The sequence below is a fragment of the Atractosteus spatula genome, chromosome 4, assembly GCF_055471065.1.
Source record: "Atractosteus spatula isolate fAtrSpa1 chromosome 4, fAtrSpa1.hap1, whole genome shotgun sequence".
In the NCBI taxonomy this organism is placed as follows: Eukaryota; Metazoa; Chordata; class Actinopteri; order Semionotiformes; family Lepisosteidae; genus Atractosteus; species Atractosteus spatula.
Genome location: NC_142709.1, coordinates 70,810,432 through 70,831,946, shown reverse-complemented (window position 1 = coordinate 70,831,946; position 21,515 = coordinate 70,810,432). Strand labels below are relative to the sequence as shown.

At 39.5% G+C, this 21,515-nt stretch overlaps 2 protein-coding genes across 5 annotated transcripts; both read right to left on the bottom strand.

The window, feature by feature from the left end:
- Window positions 1-8,772: 8,772 nt before the first annotated feature.
- On the bottom strand, window positions 8,773-13,650 carry LOC148837113 (extracellular calcium-sensing receptor-like). 2 transcript variants are annotated; one of them, XM_088913488.1, is made up of 6 exons: window positions 13,442-13,650; window positions 12,756-13,023; window positions 11,586-12,419; window positions 10,559-10,780; window positions 10,319-10,442; window positions 8,773-9,732 (listed from the first exon to the last, which is right to left on the bottom strand). In XM_088913488.1, exons 1-6 carry the CDS (start codon window positions 13,648-13,650, stop codon window positions 8,819-8,821), a joined length of 2,571 nt encoding a protein of 856 aa, XP_088769614.1. In that variant the 3' UTR covers window positions 8,773-8,818. The 2 variants fall into 2 exon arrangements, with proteins under 2 accessions (XP_088769614.1, XP_088769615.1); XM_088913489.1 differs by lacking the exon at window positions 10,559-10,780.
- A 1,737-nt stretch (window positions 13,651-15,387) lies between these two features.
- On the bottom strand, window positions 15,388-21,334 carry LOC148837112 (extracellular calcium-sensing receptor-like). 3 transcript variants are annotated; one of them, XM_088913490.1, is made up of 6 exons: window positions 21,126-21,334; window positions 20,388-20,661; window positions 19,139-19,966; window positions 18,740-18,961; window positions 18,401-18,524; window positions 15,388-16,301 (listed from the first exon to the last, which is right to left on the bottom strand). In XM_088913490.1, exons 1-6 carry the CDS (start codon window positions 21,332-21,334, stop codon window positions 15,388-15,390), a joined length of 2,571 nt encoding a protein of 856 aa, XP_088769616.1. The 3 variants fall into 3 exon arrangements, with proteins under 3 accessions (XP_088769616.1, XP_088769617.1, XP_088769618.1); XM_088913491.1 differs by lacking the exon at window positions 18,740-18,961; XM_088913492.1 differs by lacking the exons at window positions 18,740-18,961; window positions 19,139-19,966; window positions 21,126-21,334 and having other exon boundaries at window positions 20,388-20,630.
- Window positions 21,335-21,515: the final 181 nt, after the last annotated feature.

Below are 21,515 nucleotides of genomic sequence, written 5' to 3'. Positions count from 1 at the left end.
ACCCATCGAAACACACGAAGGTCGAAGCTGTAATGAGATACGATAGGTTAACAGGCGGCACGGGTGTATCGTGTTCAGCGATGATACCTCACAGCTCCAAAGCTCAGGCACGTCCACTGGCTCCAGATTTCATCTTGTGTTTCTGTTCACGCGGGTTATTTTTCAGAGTGGACCTTTTTGCTCCCACCTGCCCGTGACATTCAGATTAGGTCTGATTTGCTATTACTTATTATCCCTGACGGGTTCACTCACTGCCCCCTTTAACCGAGCGAGAAATTAAATCCCGTCAAGAGTTGGAAGAACATACAATAACTTACTGAACGTGTTCAGCTTCTTGATGTACTGTATATATTAAAAACTATGCCATACAGTATTTCAAGGGAACTTATTTTTCTCATGTATCTCTAAAATTTTAGGTTCATCAAACACTCTATAACTCACCCAACACACTTTGTGATTGGTGGTTCAGCATCGAACAACGTATGGCTGTCCTCAAGGGTGGCAAAAACTGGGAACACACCACCGATGACTAATTCGCCGTTTTTGAATAAACCAGACATTGTATATTTGCCCAGGATCCTGCACGTCAAATCGCCGTCCACCTGAAACGAATGAAATAACATTAACGATGTTAGGATGTTCGCGTCCATTACGACGTAGCTTGTAGAATCAAAGTAAACTGAATGAAATTAAAATGCATTATTTCATTTTCCATTTTATACTGTATATGATACAATCCGCAAGGTGCTTGTGCTTTATTTTAATGAGAAGCACAGCCAGTAGGAACTAACTGAGCCGCTGTCTCCCAAGGGGTCGGTTTGATCAGCTCAGCGTGAGGAGGCTGCTGTTCGGGTGTCATGATCTACAGTTTATCCCACTGAGGACATCGAGTCCGTGAGCACTGCACTTCAAATTGCCGTGCACCAATTAATTATATCTGTAATACGTTCTATCAAAAAACTGTAGAAGGTTTATATAAAAAACAAAACTGTACAAAGAAGAATCTACTGTATTAGGCAATTGTTAGGAACACGGTAAATATTCCAGACTCCGGAGTGTAAAGAGTATTTTCAGACTCAGCGCCACGGAGCTGTCCAGTTTCTGCTCAATACAATATCCTGGAGACTGGGGACTATTTAACGCTTGTGCCTTTCCCTTTACAGTTGTTTATTTATCAATAACTTATCTATTGTGATTCAATTATTTTTTTCTGGGTGAAGGATATACAGTAGTGTTATACTGTGGTTGCTGGATTCAGTGAGTGGAGTGCGTGGCTGGTCTTTTTTATTTTGATTTGAAAAATAAATGGTTGGATTGCGAAATTTTACGTGTTACACGATTGAGCTGCACAGTTGGATTTAAAGGTTTATTTTTTAAATCTAATCTGTCTGACAACAAGCTCTTTAGGGGTTTTGGTGTTTTGAAAAAGCACAGAGGAATAATAACAAGTGCTTATTGTCAACAAATTAAGAATAGATTCATCCCATTACAAATAAACTCGAGGAGTGCAGATTCCATGTTTCCGTGCAACACAAACAGGACCCTTTCTGTGCTCCTGTAAAAATGACTTTGTGACCTCTGACTTATTAAACATCCTTTGCAAAATGGTCTTACAAATCCTTACAAATACATGTTCGTGGTTCGTGGTTATAAAGGAACACATATAGGAAACAACATACTGTATCTCGTTTGTCAAAACATCATCTTATCTATGAAATTTGTTCTCCGCAAAAAGCTCAATACAAAACTGTAATACTACCCATCCATTCATTTTCTAACCCCTTTAATAAATTCAGTGTCACAGGGGAGCGCAGGGACTGTGGAAGGAAGCCAGAGAGCCCTGAGGAAATCGATATGAATTCAGAGGAACATACAAACTCCACACAGACAGTACCCCTGGTCTGGAACTGAACCCAGTGCCCCAGCACTGCGAGCTGGCTAGCCTAACCACTAAAATACAAATAAATAATTGTAAAGGGCAGTTGCACATTCTTTATTAAAAAGAATGTCCTAACCCTCCGTTTTGACATTTTACTATTGTGTTAGTGAATGTTTAGACAAATAAAATCAAATAAAATACTCCTGACTGCTACAAGAGGGAGTCAGCTGCGCATGAATAGGTCCATATGAATCATTCATAGGTAGCATAATACAAATACCAGAGTGATTGTTTAGATACAAAAATCTAAATATTGTAATTTAATTTTGTTCAATATTATTTGCTTTAATTATCATTAAAATATGTAAATTGCGAACTACGTGGATACAGGGGTGTGAATGTATGTATACTCAATTTTATGTCTCACTGTACAAATTCAAAATACTGTCTCAAGTACAATAGAGAAAGCTGCACATTTTTAAAATTATATTAAAAAGATTCATAATCAATGCCAGTATAGAGTTGTCATTCCATTCCTAAATAAGACTAGATGAAAAATGTGTGGCAGTAGCCATTTTCTTCTAACATAGCTGTGTTCAAAAACAAAAAACATCTTTTATATTAGTTGTAAATACCACAGACGATAAAACAAAATGAAACAGTCATTGTTTAGATGATAGTTATGATGCAGAAAGACAGTGGCTGTCTGTGATGGGTAAGGAGCTGATTGTCCATACAGAGCTAAATCTTGTAGCACTTGCAGAGTGGCGTCTAGGGAATAAATACTAATTTGTTAATTGCATGATTAGGAGGGGGATGAGGAGGGATGAGGAGGGCTGGATCAAGGGCTGTTTGCTGCTTCCTGCCCAGGTGTAATAGTCCCCCCCCCCCCCTTTAACAGGTGGGCAAGGTCTATGGGGGAACTCGGAGTGGAAGGATTGAATCAAGGTGCATCAAGGCCTCTTGAACCCATGTTCGGTCCTCAGGTTTGTGACCCTGCCAGTGGATCAGGTACTGGATGCTGGTTTGGACCTGTCGGAAGTGTAGAATGTTCTCGAGACAGAAGAACTCCAGAGCCGGAGAAGCCAGTGGAGAAGCCAGACACACTGGTGAGTATCACTGCGGTCATCACATCTCTTCAGTGTCGGTTGGCGTCTTCTCCTGGCAATTGGCCATTACAATTCACCCAACGCCCTCCAAGTCTCGTGCTGCTCAGTTGGCTGCAGGGACATGTGAGGTGTCTGAGGAGACTCAGAGGAGAGGGTGCAGAAACCCAAGCTGGCCCTGGAATGGAGACATTCCTGTAGTACCTGCGAAGGATTCGGTGAGGATATTCTTGGCCCATGGGAGAAGGGGGGCTCAGTCATCCTGGAATGCAGAGACGTGTCACCTCAGGTATGACTCCAAATCCTGGTTGAGCTGCTCTGTCTGGCCATTCTTTTCTGTGTGGTAGCCGGAGGAGAGATTGATTCTGATTCCCAGTCTCTGAGGCTGAAACAAACTGCAGGCCACGGTCGGAAATGATAGGTGTTGGGAACCTGTGGAACTGAAACACCTCCTTGGCGAAGATGTCTGTCATATGGGTGGGGGCAGACAGCAGCCACAGAAGTGGGGTGAAATCTTGAGAGAAGCAATCTATTACTTCTTCTTCTTCTTTTTCACAGCCTTAGTCCCAGACTGTCCTGGGGTCAGCTGCTTTGGTTGCTCTTCTCCACTTGTCTCTGTCGAGCACATCTTCCTCACTCACTTCACATACCTCCATATCTTTTCTCACACAATCTATCCATCTCTTTCTAGGCCTGCCTCTTCCCCTGTTACCTTCCACCTCAAATTCCATTACCCTTTTTGTTACTTCCTCAACGTCCCTCCTCATGATATGTTCATACAACCGTAACCTCACCTCTCACATCTTGTCAACCACATCCACCACCCTACATCGTCTACGGATTTCTTCATTTCTGATCTTATCCTTCATTGAAATCTGCTGAATCCATCTCAACATCCTCATTTCAGTTCTTCTCATCAAGTTCTCTTCCCTCTTTCCAACTGCCAAGCATTCAGCTCCATATAGTAGTACAGGTCTAATCACAGTCTTGTACATTTTGCACTTTAACTTTCTGTGAATTTTCCTGTCACAGATTATTCCAGTTATTTCTCTCCACTTGTTCCATCCAGCTTTCACTCTTTGTTTTACTGCCTCCAGAGTTTCTCCTCCCTTTACCAGTTTTGATCCAAGGTATTTAAAGCCATCAACCTGTTTCAGTTTTCCTCCATTTATCTCCTCAACATTGGTCATAGTATCTCCTCTTCTCTCCATTACCATTATTTCAGATTTTTCTACATTCATTTTCAGTCCACCCCTTTCCAGACTCCTCTGCCATTTGAACACTTTCTCCTGTAGTTCTACTTCTGAATCTGCCATCAGTGCCACATCATCAGCAAAAATGAGTTCCCAAGGCACTTCTGTTCTTACCTCCTCTGTCAGTGTGTCAATAATGTTTATAAAAAGGAAAGGACTTAGTGCTGATCCTTGGTGTACTCCAACTGTGATTTCAAACTCTTTTGTCTCTCCCCGTTGTGTGATCACCTTCGTAGTTGCATGTCTATAGGTTGCTTGAACTAACTTCGCCATGCTTTCTAGTACTCAATCTATTGATTGAAGCAATCTATTACCATCAGGTTAATTGAATATGCCTTAGGAATTGGGAAGACCAGTGATGAAATCAGTAGCTTTGTGTTGCCAGGGCTGGTCTGGTATTGGGGTGATGACAGAAATCCCATTGGAATGATGGTGGTAGGCTATGTGGGTTCTTCATCCAGGACGTGGATCCTCGACATTGCATCAGCTTTTACATTCCTTACTCCCAGCTGTTAAAATTGGAAAGGGAAAAGAACAGAGTCCAGCATGCCCGCCGAGGGTTTAATTATCTTGCTTTTCAGATGTACTCAAGGTTTTTTATACACCTTAGACCGGTGTTGGACTATCTCTAGCAGATGTCTTCACTCTTCCAAACCCAACTTAAGCCAAAGCCTTTCATTGATGTCATGATTTCACTCCACTGGTGACAATTGCCAGGAATGGAGTTTAGGTGTTGAACCGAATTGGCAGGATGGCAACATCTGGGGCATCCCTTTCTACTTCAAAGGGGCATGAAGGACCCAGGTGTAGCAGAACTGGCACAGAAGTAAAGTGATGTTTCAGGTCCTCGAATGTGTTCTGAGCTTTGGGAGTCAATCGTCCTTGGCCTGGTCCTTTCTTGGTCATGTGAAGCGTAGTTCAGGACCCTATGCAGGTATAACCCGGAAGAAAGTGGAGAAGGACAACAGGGAAAGGTACAACAGGATAAGGACGGGTTGACAGACAGGGGGGTGTGATGAGGGTGATCCAGAGCCAGGGGGCGTGGCAAGTCCACACCGTCCAAGGGGGAATCCGGGGCGCAGTCCAGGGACCAGGAATCGGCAGATCCATCCGAGACGAGACAAACAAGGTTAAAATCTGGAACGGGATCCGGAACAGGGACGGGGAATAAAACCAGGGTAATGAGGCCAGGCGCGCCAAGCCCCGGACTCAGATGGTCAGGACGCCGTGATGAAGCCTATGCCGTTGGGTCTCTTCTGGACCCGCTGGTAGGCGGGCTTCTGGGCGTCCATCTTCCAATGCTGAGCCAGGCATAGCGGGAGCGCCCGCCTTAAATAATGATGGACAAACAGGGGGCAGGTGCACATAATGAACTAAAATACAAAAGCGTCGGAGCGCCCATAAGAGGAGGGATGAGGATCGTGACAGGTCAGGCTGGTAATCGGTGCAATTATTGTGCTGAAATTCCAGATAAATCTTTGATCGAAGTTTGCAAGCCCAACAGAGTGTAGAATTTGTTTCAGAGCAGAGAGAGTGGGCCAGTCCACACAGCCGTGGTCTTTCCGGGGTCCATCTGAAGGAAATAATGTGCCCCAGGAAAGCCACTCAGAACTATGGGATTTGCATTTTTCCTAATTTGCATACAGGTGTGCTTAAGGCCGATTTCCAGTCATCTCATCCAGTCATCATAAAATATTAATTTTTACAAGATGTGTAAGACGCGAATTCTTCAACACTATTTTTATATTTCGGGGTTTTAAGGAATTGGCATTGATGGTTGATTGATGATTAAGGATTGGCATTGATGCAAATTCTTCATCAGGACTGGAGGAGAAGCAGACACTCATAGGCAAAGTGTCAGGCTCTCTGCAAGTAGTTGAACTTCCTGCTCACTAGTTACTGTAATGGCTAATGTAATGCTATGTACGAGCGAATACGCACAGGTTGTGCAGCCGTCATTTTGCAGCAGTGTTGGTGGCGGAGGATAATGTTTCCGTGACAACGGCAACAACACTAGCACTAGCTGCATGGAAGAAAGGCCTGCGTATCTACTTCCCTATCTTGTCAAGAGAACTCTATGGATAGTGACGGGGGAGTCAGCACTCCCATTCACACACCTGCTTGTTTACAATGTAACAGGGACGCTTTATGTCACCGGACATTTTGTTCCGTTACAAAACTCGTTCTGAATCGCAGACAATGACGTCAATACGGTGCAGAAATCTGGTGGGAAATTTAGTCTATTTTGTGATATAAACAGGAGTTTTTAAACTTTACTGCGTAAATTTTACTTTCATTGTGGTATAAAATGCAATCATCAATGCCAATTCCTTAAAACCCCGAAATATAAAAATAGTGTTGCAGTTCCCCTTTAAGCAAAACAATGAAGCAAATATACAAATCAGTAAGCAATATTTGTAATTCCGCGGATGGATACAGCTGTGCCGATGGTGTTTTGTCAGAACCCAAGCACAAGAGACCAGAGATTGAAAAGCGAAAGGTGAAAATGAGATAATTGATTACTGGCCTGTGGGGCTAATCAGCCCAGGCCGGTCAGTCATGGGGAGGAACGATGATCCCAGGTGAAGCCAAGGGCAGCCGTTGGTAAAGGGAATCTTGGGTACGGAAATAAACAAATAGCAAGACCCCTGAAAAAGGAACCGAATGGGCTTAGAAGGGCAGCCTGCAGGAGTGCCAGGGGTGCAGATCACCAAACGGGTGGGTCGGCGTGGTGACCAGTGGAAAGAGAAAGTGAGGAATGAAGTGCTGGCACTAATTTGAGACTTCTGCATCAGGCGATGAGGGGCACAGGCTTGAGGCTGAAGCTGGTGCCCTGGGCAATGCAGAGAGCTGAAGCTGCTGCACCAGACGACACAGAGAGCTGAAGCTGCTGTCTGCCTGTCGGACACAGAGAGAGTCTTGTGTACGGGACAAACCAAGTCGCAAGCCTCCTGGGAAAGGAGCCGGATAACTGGAAGGGCAGACCTGAGGCCGCTGAGACTGCTGCTCAGAGCAAGGGCTGGCTCGGTGCTCTGGGCGATGCTGAAGCTGACAACAGCTGCGCAGAGCGAAGGGCAGGCTTGAGGAAAAAACTGCCGTACAGCTCGTGGGACAGAAAAAAAAAAGGGAGGTTTGGGTACAGAGAAACTGAATAGTGAGGCTCCTGAAAAAAAAAGAGAAAAAATAAAGGAGAAACCCAATAGCAAGCCTCCAAAAAAAATGACCAAACGGGATTCAGGGCAATCCAGAGCTGCAGCAACTTATGTGCAGAGTAAAGACTGTTTACCTCAGCAGAAAAAAGAGAAGAGTGATACAGAAGTGCTAGTGAAAATCTGGGTAACAAGAAAACAAGAAAACAAGAAAGTCCTGTCCAAGAGGTGCTCCAGCTTTGTATAGAAAAGCAGGAATTGAATAATAACCTAATTAACATGGATCATGAAAAGGTGATCTGGTCAGAGCAACAAAACCCAGGAAATCCATGAGCCCTCTTGAGAATGTGACGGTTTCCCAGGGCAACCAAAGGACGGCGTCGTGACAATGTTGAAGGGAAAAGTGCAAAAATCTCTCCTGCGACAGTGTATTTTCCAGGTGAACTGATATATGCTGGTATGAAGGTTAGCCAACCTGCACAGAAGATAAACATGCTGGAAACAATCAGCTTGGCCTCATTGAAATTGTCAACTAGTTTCCTGGCTAAGAAAAGCAGCACCAAACAAGTAGCTGCAAGCAGGCCTACAGTATATAGCTCAATATTATCTAAAACGCAGTTTCTGATCTGTTCTACACTGTATTTCATGAGTGGCAACAACATCCAAGAATCACATGCTTTGTGAATTCTGAGTTTTTTTGATAGGATGTGTGTATCTTAACCTGCTTGGTTTATGGGCAGCCTCCTGGCCACAGGATGAGGAGGCTGGAATTCAGAAAAGCCCAGAAAAGAGTTAACCGAAGGGTAGCTGCAAGGTGGAGATAGGGTAGAGGAAGAATGTTTATGATGAATGTGAAGGGATGTGTTTGTGTTTGATATACTGTATACTGTATACAGTAGCTAATTTCCTTAATGACTGTGATTAGGAACAGCTGTGTATGATTAACCTGTTGGTATCTCTCCTAAACTGCAGTTAAACATTTCCATGTAATGCAATTTCTGATCACTAAATGCTAATATAATTTTCTCATTTCTGTATTTAAACATTTTGTCAGGAAATAAGGGATTTAAATTAAGTCACAACACAGATTACAAACTTTGCAGCTTTGCAAGCAGTAAAATGTGTAATTAAATGGACCTTTATTATAACAAAGAATAAAAATACCTTGCCTCTTAGACAAAGGTCAGTCAGCTATGTAGCTACCTTTCATATTTATTTAATTTAAAATAGATAAACTGTCTCTGAGGAGAGCACAATAACAAAATAGTCACTTATAAAAAGAATGGAAAAATGTCTTTATTTAGAGGACCATAATCATCATCATTGTCGTCACCTGCCTTGTTTGCTATGCCTCCAGTATACCCTACAAGAAGCAGACACACGACTGAAGGACTGATATCTTTTATTGTATTAGAGAAGTTATTGTTTTCATTACAGTCGTTTGGAAGGCACTTTCCCCATCATGTGTTTTCTTGTGTTTTTCTCTGGCTTCAGCAAAATAAGATAACATTTAGGAGCAAAAATGCAAAGCAGCAGACCAAACGTTGAGGACAAAATTGCAAATATTTCAACTGCAACTGTGTATTTTCCAGGAGAACTGATATATGCTGGGATGAAGGTGACCCAAACTGCACAGAAGATGAGCATGCTGAAAGTAATCAGCTTGGCCTCGTTGAAATTATCAGGCAGTTTCCTGGCTAAGAAAGCCAGCACCAAACAAGTAGCTGCAAGCAGGCCTATATAGCCCAGTACTGCATAAAATGCAATTTCAGATCCTGTGTTACATTTTAAAATGATCTTTTTATTACTGAGTTTAAAATTTTTGTCAGGAATGGGAGGTTTGAAACTTAGCCACAGCACACAGATTACAACCTGCACAGCTGTGCAAGAACAAACTATGATCCTCTGCTGAACTGGCCCAAAGTTTTTTGCAATGTTGTTGCTAGGAAGAGTGGCTCTGAAAGCTGTTACAACAACTATTGTTTTTCCCAACACACAGGAAATACAAAGTGCAAATGTGATTCCAAAGGCTGTGTGACGCAACATACAGGACCAGGCTGTTGGCTGCCCAATGAAGGTAAGAGGGCAGAGAAAACACAGCAGCAGAGAGAACAGCAGGAGAGAGCTGAGTTCAGAGTTGTTGGCTTTTACAATGGGTGTGCTTCTGAAGGAAAAGAAGACTGAAATAGTGGCTACTGTCAAGCAGAGTCCAAACAATGACACAGTAGTGAGTGTGATTCCCATTGCATCATAGTAGGAAAGAAACTCAATCTCTCTGAGGATACAGCTGTCTTTTCCATCATTAGACCAGTAGTCCTGTGGACATTCCATGCACTCAGCTGCACCTGAAAAAGGTAAAAAAAAAGTAGAGATCCCCCATTTCAACTTATTATTACTGAGTAGATCAATAACTGAAACCATGAAATGATTTTTCTCAAAGCATTTTATTGTGACCAGAAACAGTGAACAATTAGATGATGCATCTTCAGAACTTACAGTAAAGCTACTGTATTAATAGTAATTTCACCTTCATTTCATTTTTAAAGAAATACAGTATGTGAAGTGCAGGAAACCAACTGCATGACGAAAAATAAGTTTACAGGCAATGCAAAGATAAATATTTAATAATAAATATTTCCTTAAAACAATAATAGAGAGAAATCAGCAAGACATTTTGAAGTCTTTCAATGTGGATTCTGATTAATTTACATTAATTATCAAATAATCAAATATTGTAATAGAATATTTCAGGTTATGTGTTATATTATTGTAAGTGTTAATTAGCAAGTTCCCAAAGTTCCCAGGATAACGCTTGCCAATTCCCTTACAGTGTCTTCTTGGAATATGGAGACATGCACCAAAAGTTGATCATAAAGTATGGAGAAGCTCCACATTTAGAGGTAAATTCTTGCTACATACTGTAGTTCATACCTGTAGTGTTTGCCATGGTACCATCAGCACAAGGAATGCAATCGAAGCAGCAGATGGGCTGGCCTTTCCTGGCTGCTCTTCTTGTGCCTGGGGGGCAGCTCTCAGAACACACTCCTGTTGGAACCTGAAGAGAGAAACAGAGTGGGATTTTTTTAAAGTATCATTCGTACATTTAAAGTAATCTATTCAGATTAAGTGGAAGTTTTTTAAAATAGTATCAAGTTCTGAAACACTGCTTACCTCTCTCCCAGTGCTCCAGACAATACTGTCCTCATCAATCACTAGCTGACTGCCTCCATCTGGTGATGTGTCAAAGTGACCCACTGTCACATGACTGACCACTCCTTTGTTGAGTTGCCAGTTTATAATGTCATAGGCAGCAGGAGGATCTCCGTTCTCATCAAAGTACACTGCTTCTCCAAAACGGTTCACAAAGTTGACTCTTTTTATATGTTCAGTGACCTTAACAGTGTTGGAAAAATACCTAAAACTTAGTTTAGTGTAGCCTATATCTAACCTTTCTTGTGAAAATATCAGAATAGATTTCAGTGCAATAACATTACACCTCACTGTAAATAAACAGTTTGAACTCTTTTACTCTGTTTACAGACAAATACTGTGGGAATGAAGCTGCTCCTGTTAAAGCTGCTAATGATTTCCTCATGTAAACTGACTCAGCTGCGCTGTATATCGTTATTCTCTTAGATTTCAGTGCGTCATTTGCTCATCTAACATCCTAAAGGGCTCAATACCGGGCCATCTCTCATGTAGTGGTCATGTATTTCATCTCAGTCAAGTGCTAGACTTACATAGGTCACTTCTATGCAGAAGATACTAAAATCTATGTCCACATTAAAACTCTTACCAAGATATGGCTCAGTATTCCCCTATTGCATTTCTGATATAAATGCTTGAATGTCACTAAATAGCATCTAAATGTTGATATGACTGATGTTAACCCTGCCAGTGAACAGCACTGGAGTTGATGTCTGACTCAACTTTACTTTTATTTTATTGTGAAATGCACTTTGTATGTACTATAAGTGGTTTAAGATTATATTAAAGCTTTTACATAAAATAAAGTATAATTTATTTTTTTCTAATACTTTTTTATATCTCCTTATATTTTTATATCTCTGATATATTTTTATATCTCCTTTTATTTCACGTAATGATAAAAGCTCTAGAATCTGACAGTATACAGCACCTTGTCATGTACATATTGAAGCTCATACAAACATGAGACCTGCAATTAGATTTTACTCACCTGCCAGGGTTCTATTCTTGCAATATCTCCACACAGTTTAATGGTTTTATTTTCTTCCTTTTTACAGAATAGTAAGTCATGAAGTGCATGTGCTACAGCATACACTGCTTTTTGCACAATATAAGTTACTCTCAATTGTGAGACATCAAATAAAGCGTTTTCTATTTCATCTAGTCTCTCTTCTCCTGTGCATATCCTTGACTTGGTTTCTGAAACATTTTTTTGGAAGGATTCCTCTTTCAAACGTAGAGTACACTCAAAGATGTGTTCCCAGAATGCATTATTTAAGTTATTTGCAGAATCGAGAGACGGACGTATATTGAGCAGAAAATCTTTGAACTCTGGGATTGCCATCTTGCGAGTTGCAAACCCTATTGTGCCACCAAAGGACTTGAATATTTCTACAGTGGAGGGTCTCGCTGCTGTTATCCAGTCCTCACTTCCTAACCACTGTATTCCAGTTATGTTTTGCCTGACAATCTCTTGCATTAAAGGGTATAGGTCATCTTCTGAAGCAAATGCTAATATGACTTTCACTCCTGTCCTTTTAATAGTTTCAGCTATTTGAAGGATTGCAGCTCTCGAATAGGAGCTTAAAATATTTTCAGTGAAGGCGATGCAAACTCCGTATTTTAGAACTTCTTTAGTGAAAGACTGAACCCCAAATATACCGTACTCATTCTCGGCTTGAATAGCTCCGATCCATGTCCATCCGAAATGTTTAACGAGCTGAGCAAAAGCTTTGGCCTGAAAAAAATCACTGGGAATAGTGCGGGAGAATGTGGGGAACTCTCTTTTGTCGCTCAGACAAACACATGTTGAAGTGTAGCTGACCTTGTGAAATATAAATAAAAACATTTATGTTCATATTGTATGTAATATAATTACAGCTCTGAAACTGAACTTTACCAACCAGTTCAAAGATAAAAAATTACCAAACTATACTTGTGCAATATACATTACAATTTTCAAATTACGGTTAAAGTAAAAGAGTAGATTACTCATTATAGCAAAAAAAAAACAAGCTGTCATTATTTAAACATTTAACATAAAAACTCTTCAACCATCAATATTCAATATAAAATAGTACACTAATCTAAAGATCGCTCATGCAGACTTCTAAACGGTATGGCTGTAATAATGAATTTTAAAAATCGCATTAAGCTTTACCAAAGGAATACCGAAGGTACCGATTGCTCTGGCGATATGTAAAGAGTGAGATGTGATAACAGCAGTGGTTGGGGAGGGACATGATGAGTTAATCCTTTCTGGTCCGTTGGCTAAGGTTAGACCCGCTCTCACAGTTTCAGCCGGAGAATCGCAATTGTCCAGGATTTTGTATCCCAGTGTGATGTTTGGCAGTAAACTGCTGTCCGTGTTGATTTCCTCTATGGCAAAGACCATCATCTGCACCCATCGAAACACACGAGGATCAAACCTGTCATTAGAACATGATACAGTAGGTTAACAGACGGCACAGCTGTGTGGCGAAGAGCAATGCTACCTCAGCTTTCATTCTGAGGGCACGATGCTGAAGATATGGGCTCCAGAGGATATGCAAAATAGTGTTGACTAGCTATTACACATCATTTTTTTTAATGCTATAACACATCATCCCTCATGGTTTTTTTCCACTGGTCCTGTTTAAGTGAGCAAGGAATCAAAGGTCACACCCCGTCACGAGTGGGCAGAATAATTTATCATCACTTACTGTACATTGACAAATTATCGTCCCCCTTCCAGACTAGAAGTGAACGTGAGACTTTAATAAGAATAGAAAATAATACAAAATTATTTTAAAGGCGCTTTTTATGATCTATCCCCAAACCTTCCCTGTGTGCGAATGTATGACTTACCCAACACACTTTCTTTTTGGTGGTTCTGTATCAAACAAGGTATGGCTCTCCTCCAGAGTGCCAAAGACAGGGAAAACACCACCGAGCACCAAGTCACCGTCTTTGAATAAACCAGACATTGTATATTCTCCCAGTATCCGGCAAGCCAGATCGCCGTCCACCTGAAAAGTGAAACATAATATTAGAGACGTTAGGATGTTCGCGTCCATTTCGAAGTAGCTTGTAGAAACAAAGTAAAATGAAATTAAAGCAGTTCATTTTCCATTTTATACTGTATATGATACAATCCGCAAGGTCCTTGTGCTTTATTTTAATGAGAAGCACAGCCAGTAGGAACTAACTGAGCCGCTGTCTCCCAAGGGGTCGGTTTGATCAGCTCAGCGTGAGGAGGCTGCTGTTCGGGTGTCATGATCTACAGTTTATCCCACTGAGGACATCGAGTCCGTGAGCACTGCACTTCAAATTGCCGTGCACCAATTAATTATATCTGTAAAAAGACGTCTAAAAAAATGGAATGCTTAATAATAAAAAAAACAAAGACTGAAGGATCGATCAGATCATTGTTAGGCGCCGAGTGAACAGTTCTGACTCCAGAGGATTAATCGAAATATCCGGTGTTAATACTGTACCTCGAGCTGTCCAGTTTCCTCATTTTAATATTCATTTTAAACTAAGGATCATCATTCGCTCCTGCACCTTTCCCTTAACAGTTGTTTATTAGCAATGTTGTAGCTATTTTGCTTGAATACGTATTTTTTTGATGAACTCTAGTTTTGTATTGTGCTGGAAGTATTGAATGGAGTATGGTGATTATATTTTTTATTTTTGTATAAGTTTGATTTGAAAAATGTAGATTACTAATTGAGTTACAGTACGTATATAAGTATAAACGTTACTTTTAAATCTTATCTGTCTAACAAGGAACAGCTTTAAGGGCTTCGTATTCAAACTTTAACCTTTTATTCTCTTCAATTGAAAAAATGAACTTAGAGCTCAGTTTTGAGTGCAGAAATGGTCATAGGTACTATGTAACACAAGATAGTACACTATTCTCTAGTAAAACATACTTTATCTGTGACCGTTGACGTTCATTAAAAAACTATATGCAAAATAATCTAATAAATCCCTTCAAACTTCGAAGGAGATTGGTTATAATGGAACATATATAAGACACCATATATAATCTGTCACAAAATCGTTTTATCTGTGACCGTTGATCTCACCTTAAGATCAAATTCAAATCTTCTAATGCTAATACTTAATAAAAATATTAGAATGTGCCTGTGATAAATAATTGTATACAGAGTAGATACAGTTGCTACACATTATATATTAATGCCATGACTCTTTAATTTTAATGAATTCAGTTGTAATACTTCTGACATTTTACAAATGCCTAATAGATTCCTCAGACAATGAAATACTTCCAGCTCCCACAAGAGGGAGTCTGCAGTTTATAAATATGAAATAATAAAACTGCAGAGCAGTTCAGATTAAAAAATGTTACTGTTATCATTTATTTATGTTCGATAATATGTGCCCAAACTATTAGAAAAAGAGGTCTAAATTGTCACAGACACAGGTATGTTAATGTATACATGTTAACAGTGCGCTTATTGAATACAATTCAGAGATTCCTTATTGCTTGATTCTGGACCGAATAACTCTGATGATGAATTTATATTCCAGTACAATGTTTCCAGGGAAATATCCAGTTATGTTTATTGTATTGCAAATAGAAAAGTACAACAAATCTGGAACTGTTTTTAAAATGTTTCTAAAGTCTTAAATTATTAATCCCATCATATATATTTGCAGTATCAATCCTACATAAACTTAGATGAAAACATGTGTGGTAGTATCCATTTTCTTTTAATATTGCTGTGTTGAAAAGAGAAAAACATATTTTACAGTTGTAAGTACCAAATACATAAAAAAAAGAGAAATCATAAATGCTTGGATGGTATGTGTCCCATAATGTGTTTCCTTGTGTTTTTCTCGGGTTTAAACACAATTATATAGCACTTTGGAGAAAAAATACAAAACAGCAGGCCAAATGTTGATGACAAAATAGCAAATATCTCAACTGCAACTGTGTATTTTCCAGGTGAGCTGACATACGCTGGGATGAAGGTGATCCAAACTGCACAGAAGATGAGCATGCTGAAAGTAATCAGCTTGGCCTCATTGAAATTATCAGGCAGTTTCCTGGCTAAGAAAGCCAGCACCAAACAAGTAGCTGCAAGCAGGCCTATATAGCCCAGTACTGCATAAAATGCCATTTCTGATCCTGTGTTACATTCTAAAATGATCTTTTTATTACTGAGTTTAAAATTTTTGTCAGGAATGGGAGGTTTGAAACTAAGCCACAGCACACAGATTACAACCTGCACAGCTGTGCAAGAACAAACTATGATCCTCTGCTGAACTGGCCCAAAGTTTTTTGCAATGTTGTTGCTAGGAAGAGTGGCTCTGAAAGCTGTTACAACAACTATTGTTTTTCCCAACACACAGGAAATACAAAGTGCAAATGTGATTCCAAAGGCTGTGTGACGCAACATACAGGACCAGGCTGTTGGCTGCCCAATGAAGGTAAGAGGGCAGAGAAAACACAGCAGCAGAGAGAACAGCAGGAGAGAGCTGAGCTCAGAGTTGTTGGCTTTTACAATGGGTGTGCTTCTGAAGGAAAAGAAGACTGAAATAGTGGCTACTGTCAAGCAGAGTCCAAACAATGACACAGTAGTGAGTGTGATTCCCATTGCATCATAGTAGGAAAGATACTCAATGTCTCTGAGGATACAGCTGTCTTTTCCATCATTAGACCAGTAGTCCTGTGGACAGTTAATGCACTCAGTTGCACCTGAAAACAATTAAAGGAAAATGTGAATAACATTTTCAGAAATCTTAGGAAAGCAGCATTTAAGGAAATATTTCTCTTTCAGTTTCTTTATTTTTTATAAAGGAAACAAGTTTAAAACAGGTTAAGGTACATTATATTTTTACCGTAAATGAGAATATGAGAATGAGAATGATATGGGGATCTTTTCTTTTTCCTAATAATGGCAATAGGAACTGCATTCGTCATTTGAAGCAACTGTGACATAACTTGTATGCTAAGACAAGTAAAAAGAGCATAACATTAATCTATTCTGGATGAAAAGAAAGCATGAAATATTGTAAATCCTTGAATTTTGCATACACTTTCGAAAGCATGTTTTTCTTATTTCTGTAATACTTTGCATCTTATTTGCGTGTTGTATATATCATGCAACTACTTATTTGTTTTCTAATTGCAAAAGGTTATGTTTATTCTTTCAATTTTAGGCTTTTAACCATAGACTGTTTTAAAAAGGCATTTTGGATATTTTTAGAACACATTTATGAGTGTTTATGTTGTTTACTGTAAATGCTGTAGTGTGTATTTAATTAGATTTTTAAATAAAAAAATAGCTCAGAATAGTAGATCTCAACGAACATAATAACGTAAAATGTGTTCTTGTAGAGAATAATGTGTCAGTGTTGTAAAATTATAAATGTAAATACTATTTTAACTAACACTGTTTTATGGAGTCTATTGTGTATTCTTTATGAAATGTGTAACATGTAGGTTAAAGTTTATCTGCTTCTAAATATGCCTTGGTTTTTTTTCACTAATTAAGGGCTATAAATTAAAGGTGTGTTCCAAGTTTGATGACGAAATACCATAATTTTTTAGCACCAACAAGTAAACAACTATTTTTACTTTAGCAACATTTCTAAGGTCATAAGGATATATGAGGATACTTTTAAAAATTCATGATATACAAGACTATATGGACTATACTTAAAATGTGTGCAGGAAGTAGAGAAGAACTGTAGTGAATCCTACAAACCACTAAAACATTTACAAAAATACCAGCTTTGTGATCTCCATTACATTTGGAAGGGTTGATATGTTGATAAGCTAAAGTATTAAATACAGATAAAAATACAAAGATTTTAGTTTTATGTACTTTTGTTTAATTTCTTCAATATACAGTATAACACAAACCTTTTATATTATGTTTAACCTTATATTTTATATCTGGGCTTCAGACATTTTGTAATGATATATTATCATTTTATTACTTCATCTCTCACATTTTCAGCACTCCTTAACAAAATGTTTTTTTTTAAAGAGATGTTTCTTATAGTCCAGAGACATACTGGAAGTTGAACTGGCTTGTGGGAGAATTGGCGCTGGTGTGAGTTTGTGTGTGTGTGCCCTGCGATGGACTGGCACTGCGTCCAGTGTGACTTGCCAGGACAGACTCCATTTCCCTCACAACCCTAAACTGGATGCGGAGGTTAGAAAATGGATGGATTCTCATAGTGGCAGGAGCATAGCACACCATAGTGGGTATGTCTGTGAACTCCTAACTGGTGTGTTAAGGATTCAAGTCGCTGCTGTTGTACTGTGAGTGAGGTAGTTTATTTTGTGCCATTCCACCCAGCTGTATGATTAGGGAGCAGCATTGCTGGCAGTACTCCCTGTAGTGGACTGGTGTCCTGTCTGGGGAACACTCTTGTGCTCTCTCGTCTGTGCAGCATCACAGAAACCAGGACAATCTCTGGCCTGATGCCCTACTGTGGCTTGGGTATAGTAATGACCTACCTAACCTGACAGTACAGAAGAATATATGAGGGTTCAGATAACAAATAAAATAACAATGTCTTCCTTGCTGAAGGGATCAGGATACACATGTGGATAAAACAAACTCCACTGTGTGAAAAATATTAAGGCTTCGGTCTACATGGTTTTTGAAAGTCACATAAAATAGACATAGAAGATGGAAGTAAGATGACATTAATCACGGAAAAACAACATATTGTCATCTTGAAGGACAATTTGGTATTACATCAAATATTATCAAGGATATGCAGAATATGTGAAATATATCCACATTTAAAAAAAATAATCTCTTACTGTGTAGTTCATACCTGTGGTGTTTGCTATGGTACCATCAGCACAAGGAATGCAGTCGAAGCAGCAGATGGGCTGGCCTTTCCTGGCTGCTCTTCTTGTGCCTGGGGGGCAGCTCTCAGAACACACTGCTTTAGGAACCTGAAGACAGAAACAAAGTGGAATATACTTTAAAAGTATCACTCATTTTTAAAATCACATTTTTTAAAGTTATTTATTATGAGAAAGTGGCACATTTTAAATATGCACCATTATATTTCATTGTTTCTCTGTTCAAACAATAAATGAAACACTTTGGCCTTAAGACTATCATGTGAGCATTTGAAAATAATATCAAGATCTGAAATAGTGCTTACCTCTCTCCCAGTGCTCCAGACAATACTGTCCTCATCAATCACTAGCTGACTGCCTCCATCTGGTGATGTATCAAAGTGACCCACTGTCACATGGCTGACCACTCCTTTGTTGAGTTGCCAGTTTATAATGTCATAGGCAGCAGGAGGATCTCCGTTCTCATCAAAGTACACAGCTTCTCCAAAATGGTTCACAAAGTTGACTGTTTTTATTTTTTTGGTGACCTTGTATTGAAGAAACATTTCCATTAGTTTATGCTGCACTTTTTAATATTGTTAAACATGACTTTGAGAGTGTTGAATAGTTTATAAATGCCTGGTTTTATATTTTTAAGAATTAAAAGGCTGGTGTGGTTGAAGCTGAGGAGACAGAGATCTGTCCTGCAGTTAGTTTTTACTCACCTGCCAGGGCTCTATTCTTGCAATATCTCCACACAGTCTAATGGTTTTATTTTCTTCCTTTTCACAAAACAGTAAGTCATGAAGTGCATGTGCTACAGCATACACCGCATTGTGTACATTATATGATCCCCTTAATTGTGAGACATCAAAAAAGGCATTTTCTATTTCATCTAGCCTTTCTTCTCCTGTGCATGTCTTGGTTTCTGAAACACTTTGTTTGAAGGATTCCACTTTCAAACGTAGAGTGCACCCAAAGATGTGTTCCCAGAATACATTATTTAAGTTGTTTACAGAATCAACAGATGGACGTATATTGAGGAGAAAATCTTTGAACTCTGGGATCGCCATCTTGCGAATTGCAAACCCTATTGTGCCACCAAAAGATCTGAAGAATTCTTCAGTGGAGGGTCTTGCTGCTGTTATCCAGCCTTCACTTGCAATCCACTGTATGCCAGTTATGTTTTGACTGACAAGCTCCTGCATTAAAGGGTACAGGTCACGTTCTGAAGCAAATGCTAATATGACTTTCACTCCTGTTCTTTTAACAGTTTCAGCTATCTGAAGTATTGCAGTTCTCGAGTAGGTACTTAAAATATTTTCAGTGAAGGCAATGCAAACTCCGTATTTTACAACTTCCTTGGTAAAAGACTGAACCCCAAATATTCCATACTCATTCTCAGCTTGGATAGCTCCGATCCACGTCCATCCAAAATGTTTAACAAGCTGAGCCAAAGCTTTGGCCTGAAAAAAATCGCTCGGAACAGTGCGGGAGAATGTGGGGAACTCTCTTTTGTTGCTGAGACAAGAACATGTTGAAATATAGCTGACCTTGCAAAATATAAATAAAAAAGGATTCATATATTTAAGTATACTTAAGTATAGCCCATAGATAATAACGTTTATTTACATAGTTTGAGATAAAATATGTATACAGTGGTTTGAAACTGTTTTAACCAACTAGTTCAGTGTAAGACAGATAACGGAGATAGACTAAAATACACGTAAGTATACATTGTCGATAGGAAACAGTCAGATTATGTGAAGCAGTTAAAATTTTAATAGTAAGAAGGCAAGCTGTCTCCATGTAAACGTCTAAAATTTTATAAGTATTAAAAACCAAGCGTTACAAATTAGTTTAAACCTATAAAGAAGGTTTAACATGTTTTCCAATACTGTTGTAAATTCTTCGACGCAGACTACAAAACGGAGTGCTGACAATATTGTTTCAATTGAAATCATTAAGCTTTACCAAAGGAATACCGAAGCCTCCAATTGCTCTGGCGATATTTAAAGAATTAGATGTGATAACAGCAGTGATTGGGGACGGACACGATGAGTCATATTCATCCTCTTCAGGTCTGTTTGCTAAGATTAAACCAGCTCTTGCAGTTTCAGCTGGAGAAGCGCAATTGTCGAGGATTCTGTATCCCAAAGTAATGTTCGGGAGCAATTTGATGTTCATGTTTATTTCCTCTACGGCAAAAACCATCATCTGTACCCACTGAAACACGCGAAGATCAAACCTGTTAGAGACATAATATGTTAACAAACCAGTTGTGGAGTCTGGCTCAGGAAGACCAGTTCGCAGCTCCTCCGCTCTGGGTGGAATTATAGCGCATGTTCCGCTATTTGCGTTAGTATTGTTCGCGCAGTCAGATTTTCTCCCACCTCCCTCAGAGCTGTAGGAGAGATGGTTCGCTGCTCCACATTGAACTCTGGTCCTCGCTAGACCGCTGTACAAGGCAAGTCTCTGCTATCTCTGGGTCCCGATCGTCAGGAAGAACAGATACTAACTTACATACCCATCTTCATGACGATTTACACATTTTTTACCAATGTAATTGTGTGTGTGTGATTTTAGTAAAATATATCGAAAAAATCTACAGTACATGGAGGTAAATATAAAACATTGCGACGAGACTTTCTTAAAATGCCTATTGAACGGTGTTTGTTTCAAACGTTGATTCTGCACAGTTGTCTGACTTACCCAAAACATTTTGCTTTTGGTGGTTCAGTTTTAAACAAAGTACGAATTTGCTCAACTCCGCCAAACACAGGGAAAACACCGCCGATCACTAAATCACCGTCTTTGAATAAACCAGACATGGTGTCTTTTCCCATGATCCGGCAAATCAGATCGCCGTCCACCTGAAAAGAGAAACAGAACATGGAAAATATTAGAAGGTGTGCATTCATTTTGATGTAGCGTGTCGATAGATACAGAGAAATGAACGAGACTAAAGTAGTGCCAGTGTCATTTTATACACAGAAAAATACCCTCAGGGCCCAGGTGTATAAACGAGTGACATGGACAGTGTGAAGTAAACAGTGGTCTCCCAAGAGGTGATTTTACTCCGCATGAGAGGGGTGTTCGTTC

What these genes read in the sequence shown, in the direction of transcription:
- LOC148837113 (XM_088913488.1), bottom strand. Translation starts at nt 13,650, where the DNA reads ATGGACGCGAACATCCTAACGTCTCTAATATTATGTTTCACTTTTCAG. An exon ending in GTACCTTCGGTATTCCTTTG is followed by an intron (nt 12,420 to 12,755) that starts GTAAAGCTTAAT and finishes ATATTTCACAAG; the next exon opens with GTCAGCTACACTTCAACATG. An exon ending in CAAGAATAGAACCCTGGCAG is followed by an intron (nt 10,781 to 11,585) that starts GTGAGTAAAATC and finishes AACACTGTTAAG; the next exon opens with GTCACTGAACATATAAAAAG.
- LOC148837112 (XM_088913490.1), bottom strand. Translation starts at nt 21,334, where the DNA reads ATGAATGCACACCTTCTAATATTTTCCATGTTCTGTTTCTCTTTTCAG. An exon ending in CCAAAAGCAAAATGTTTTGG is followed by an intron (nt 20,662 to 21,125) that starts GTAAGTCAGACA and finishes TGTCTCTAACAG; the next exon opens with GTTTGATCTTCGCGTGTTTC. An exon ending in GAGGCTTCGGTATTCCTTTG is followed by an intron (nt 19,967 to 20,387) that starts GTAAAGCTTAAT and finishes ATATTTTGCAAG; the next exon opens with GTCAGCTATATTTCAACATG.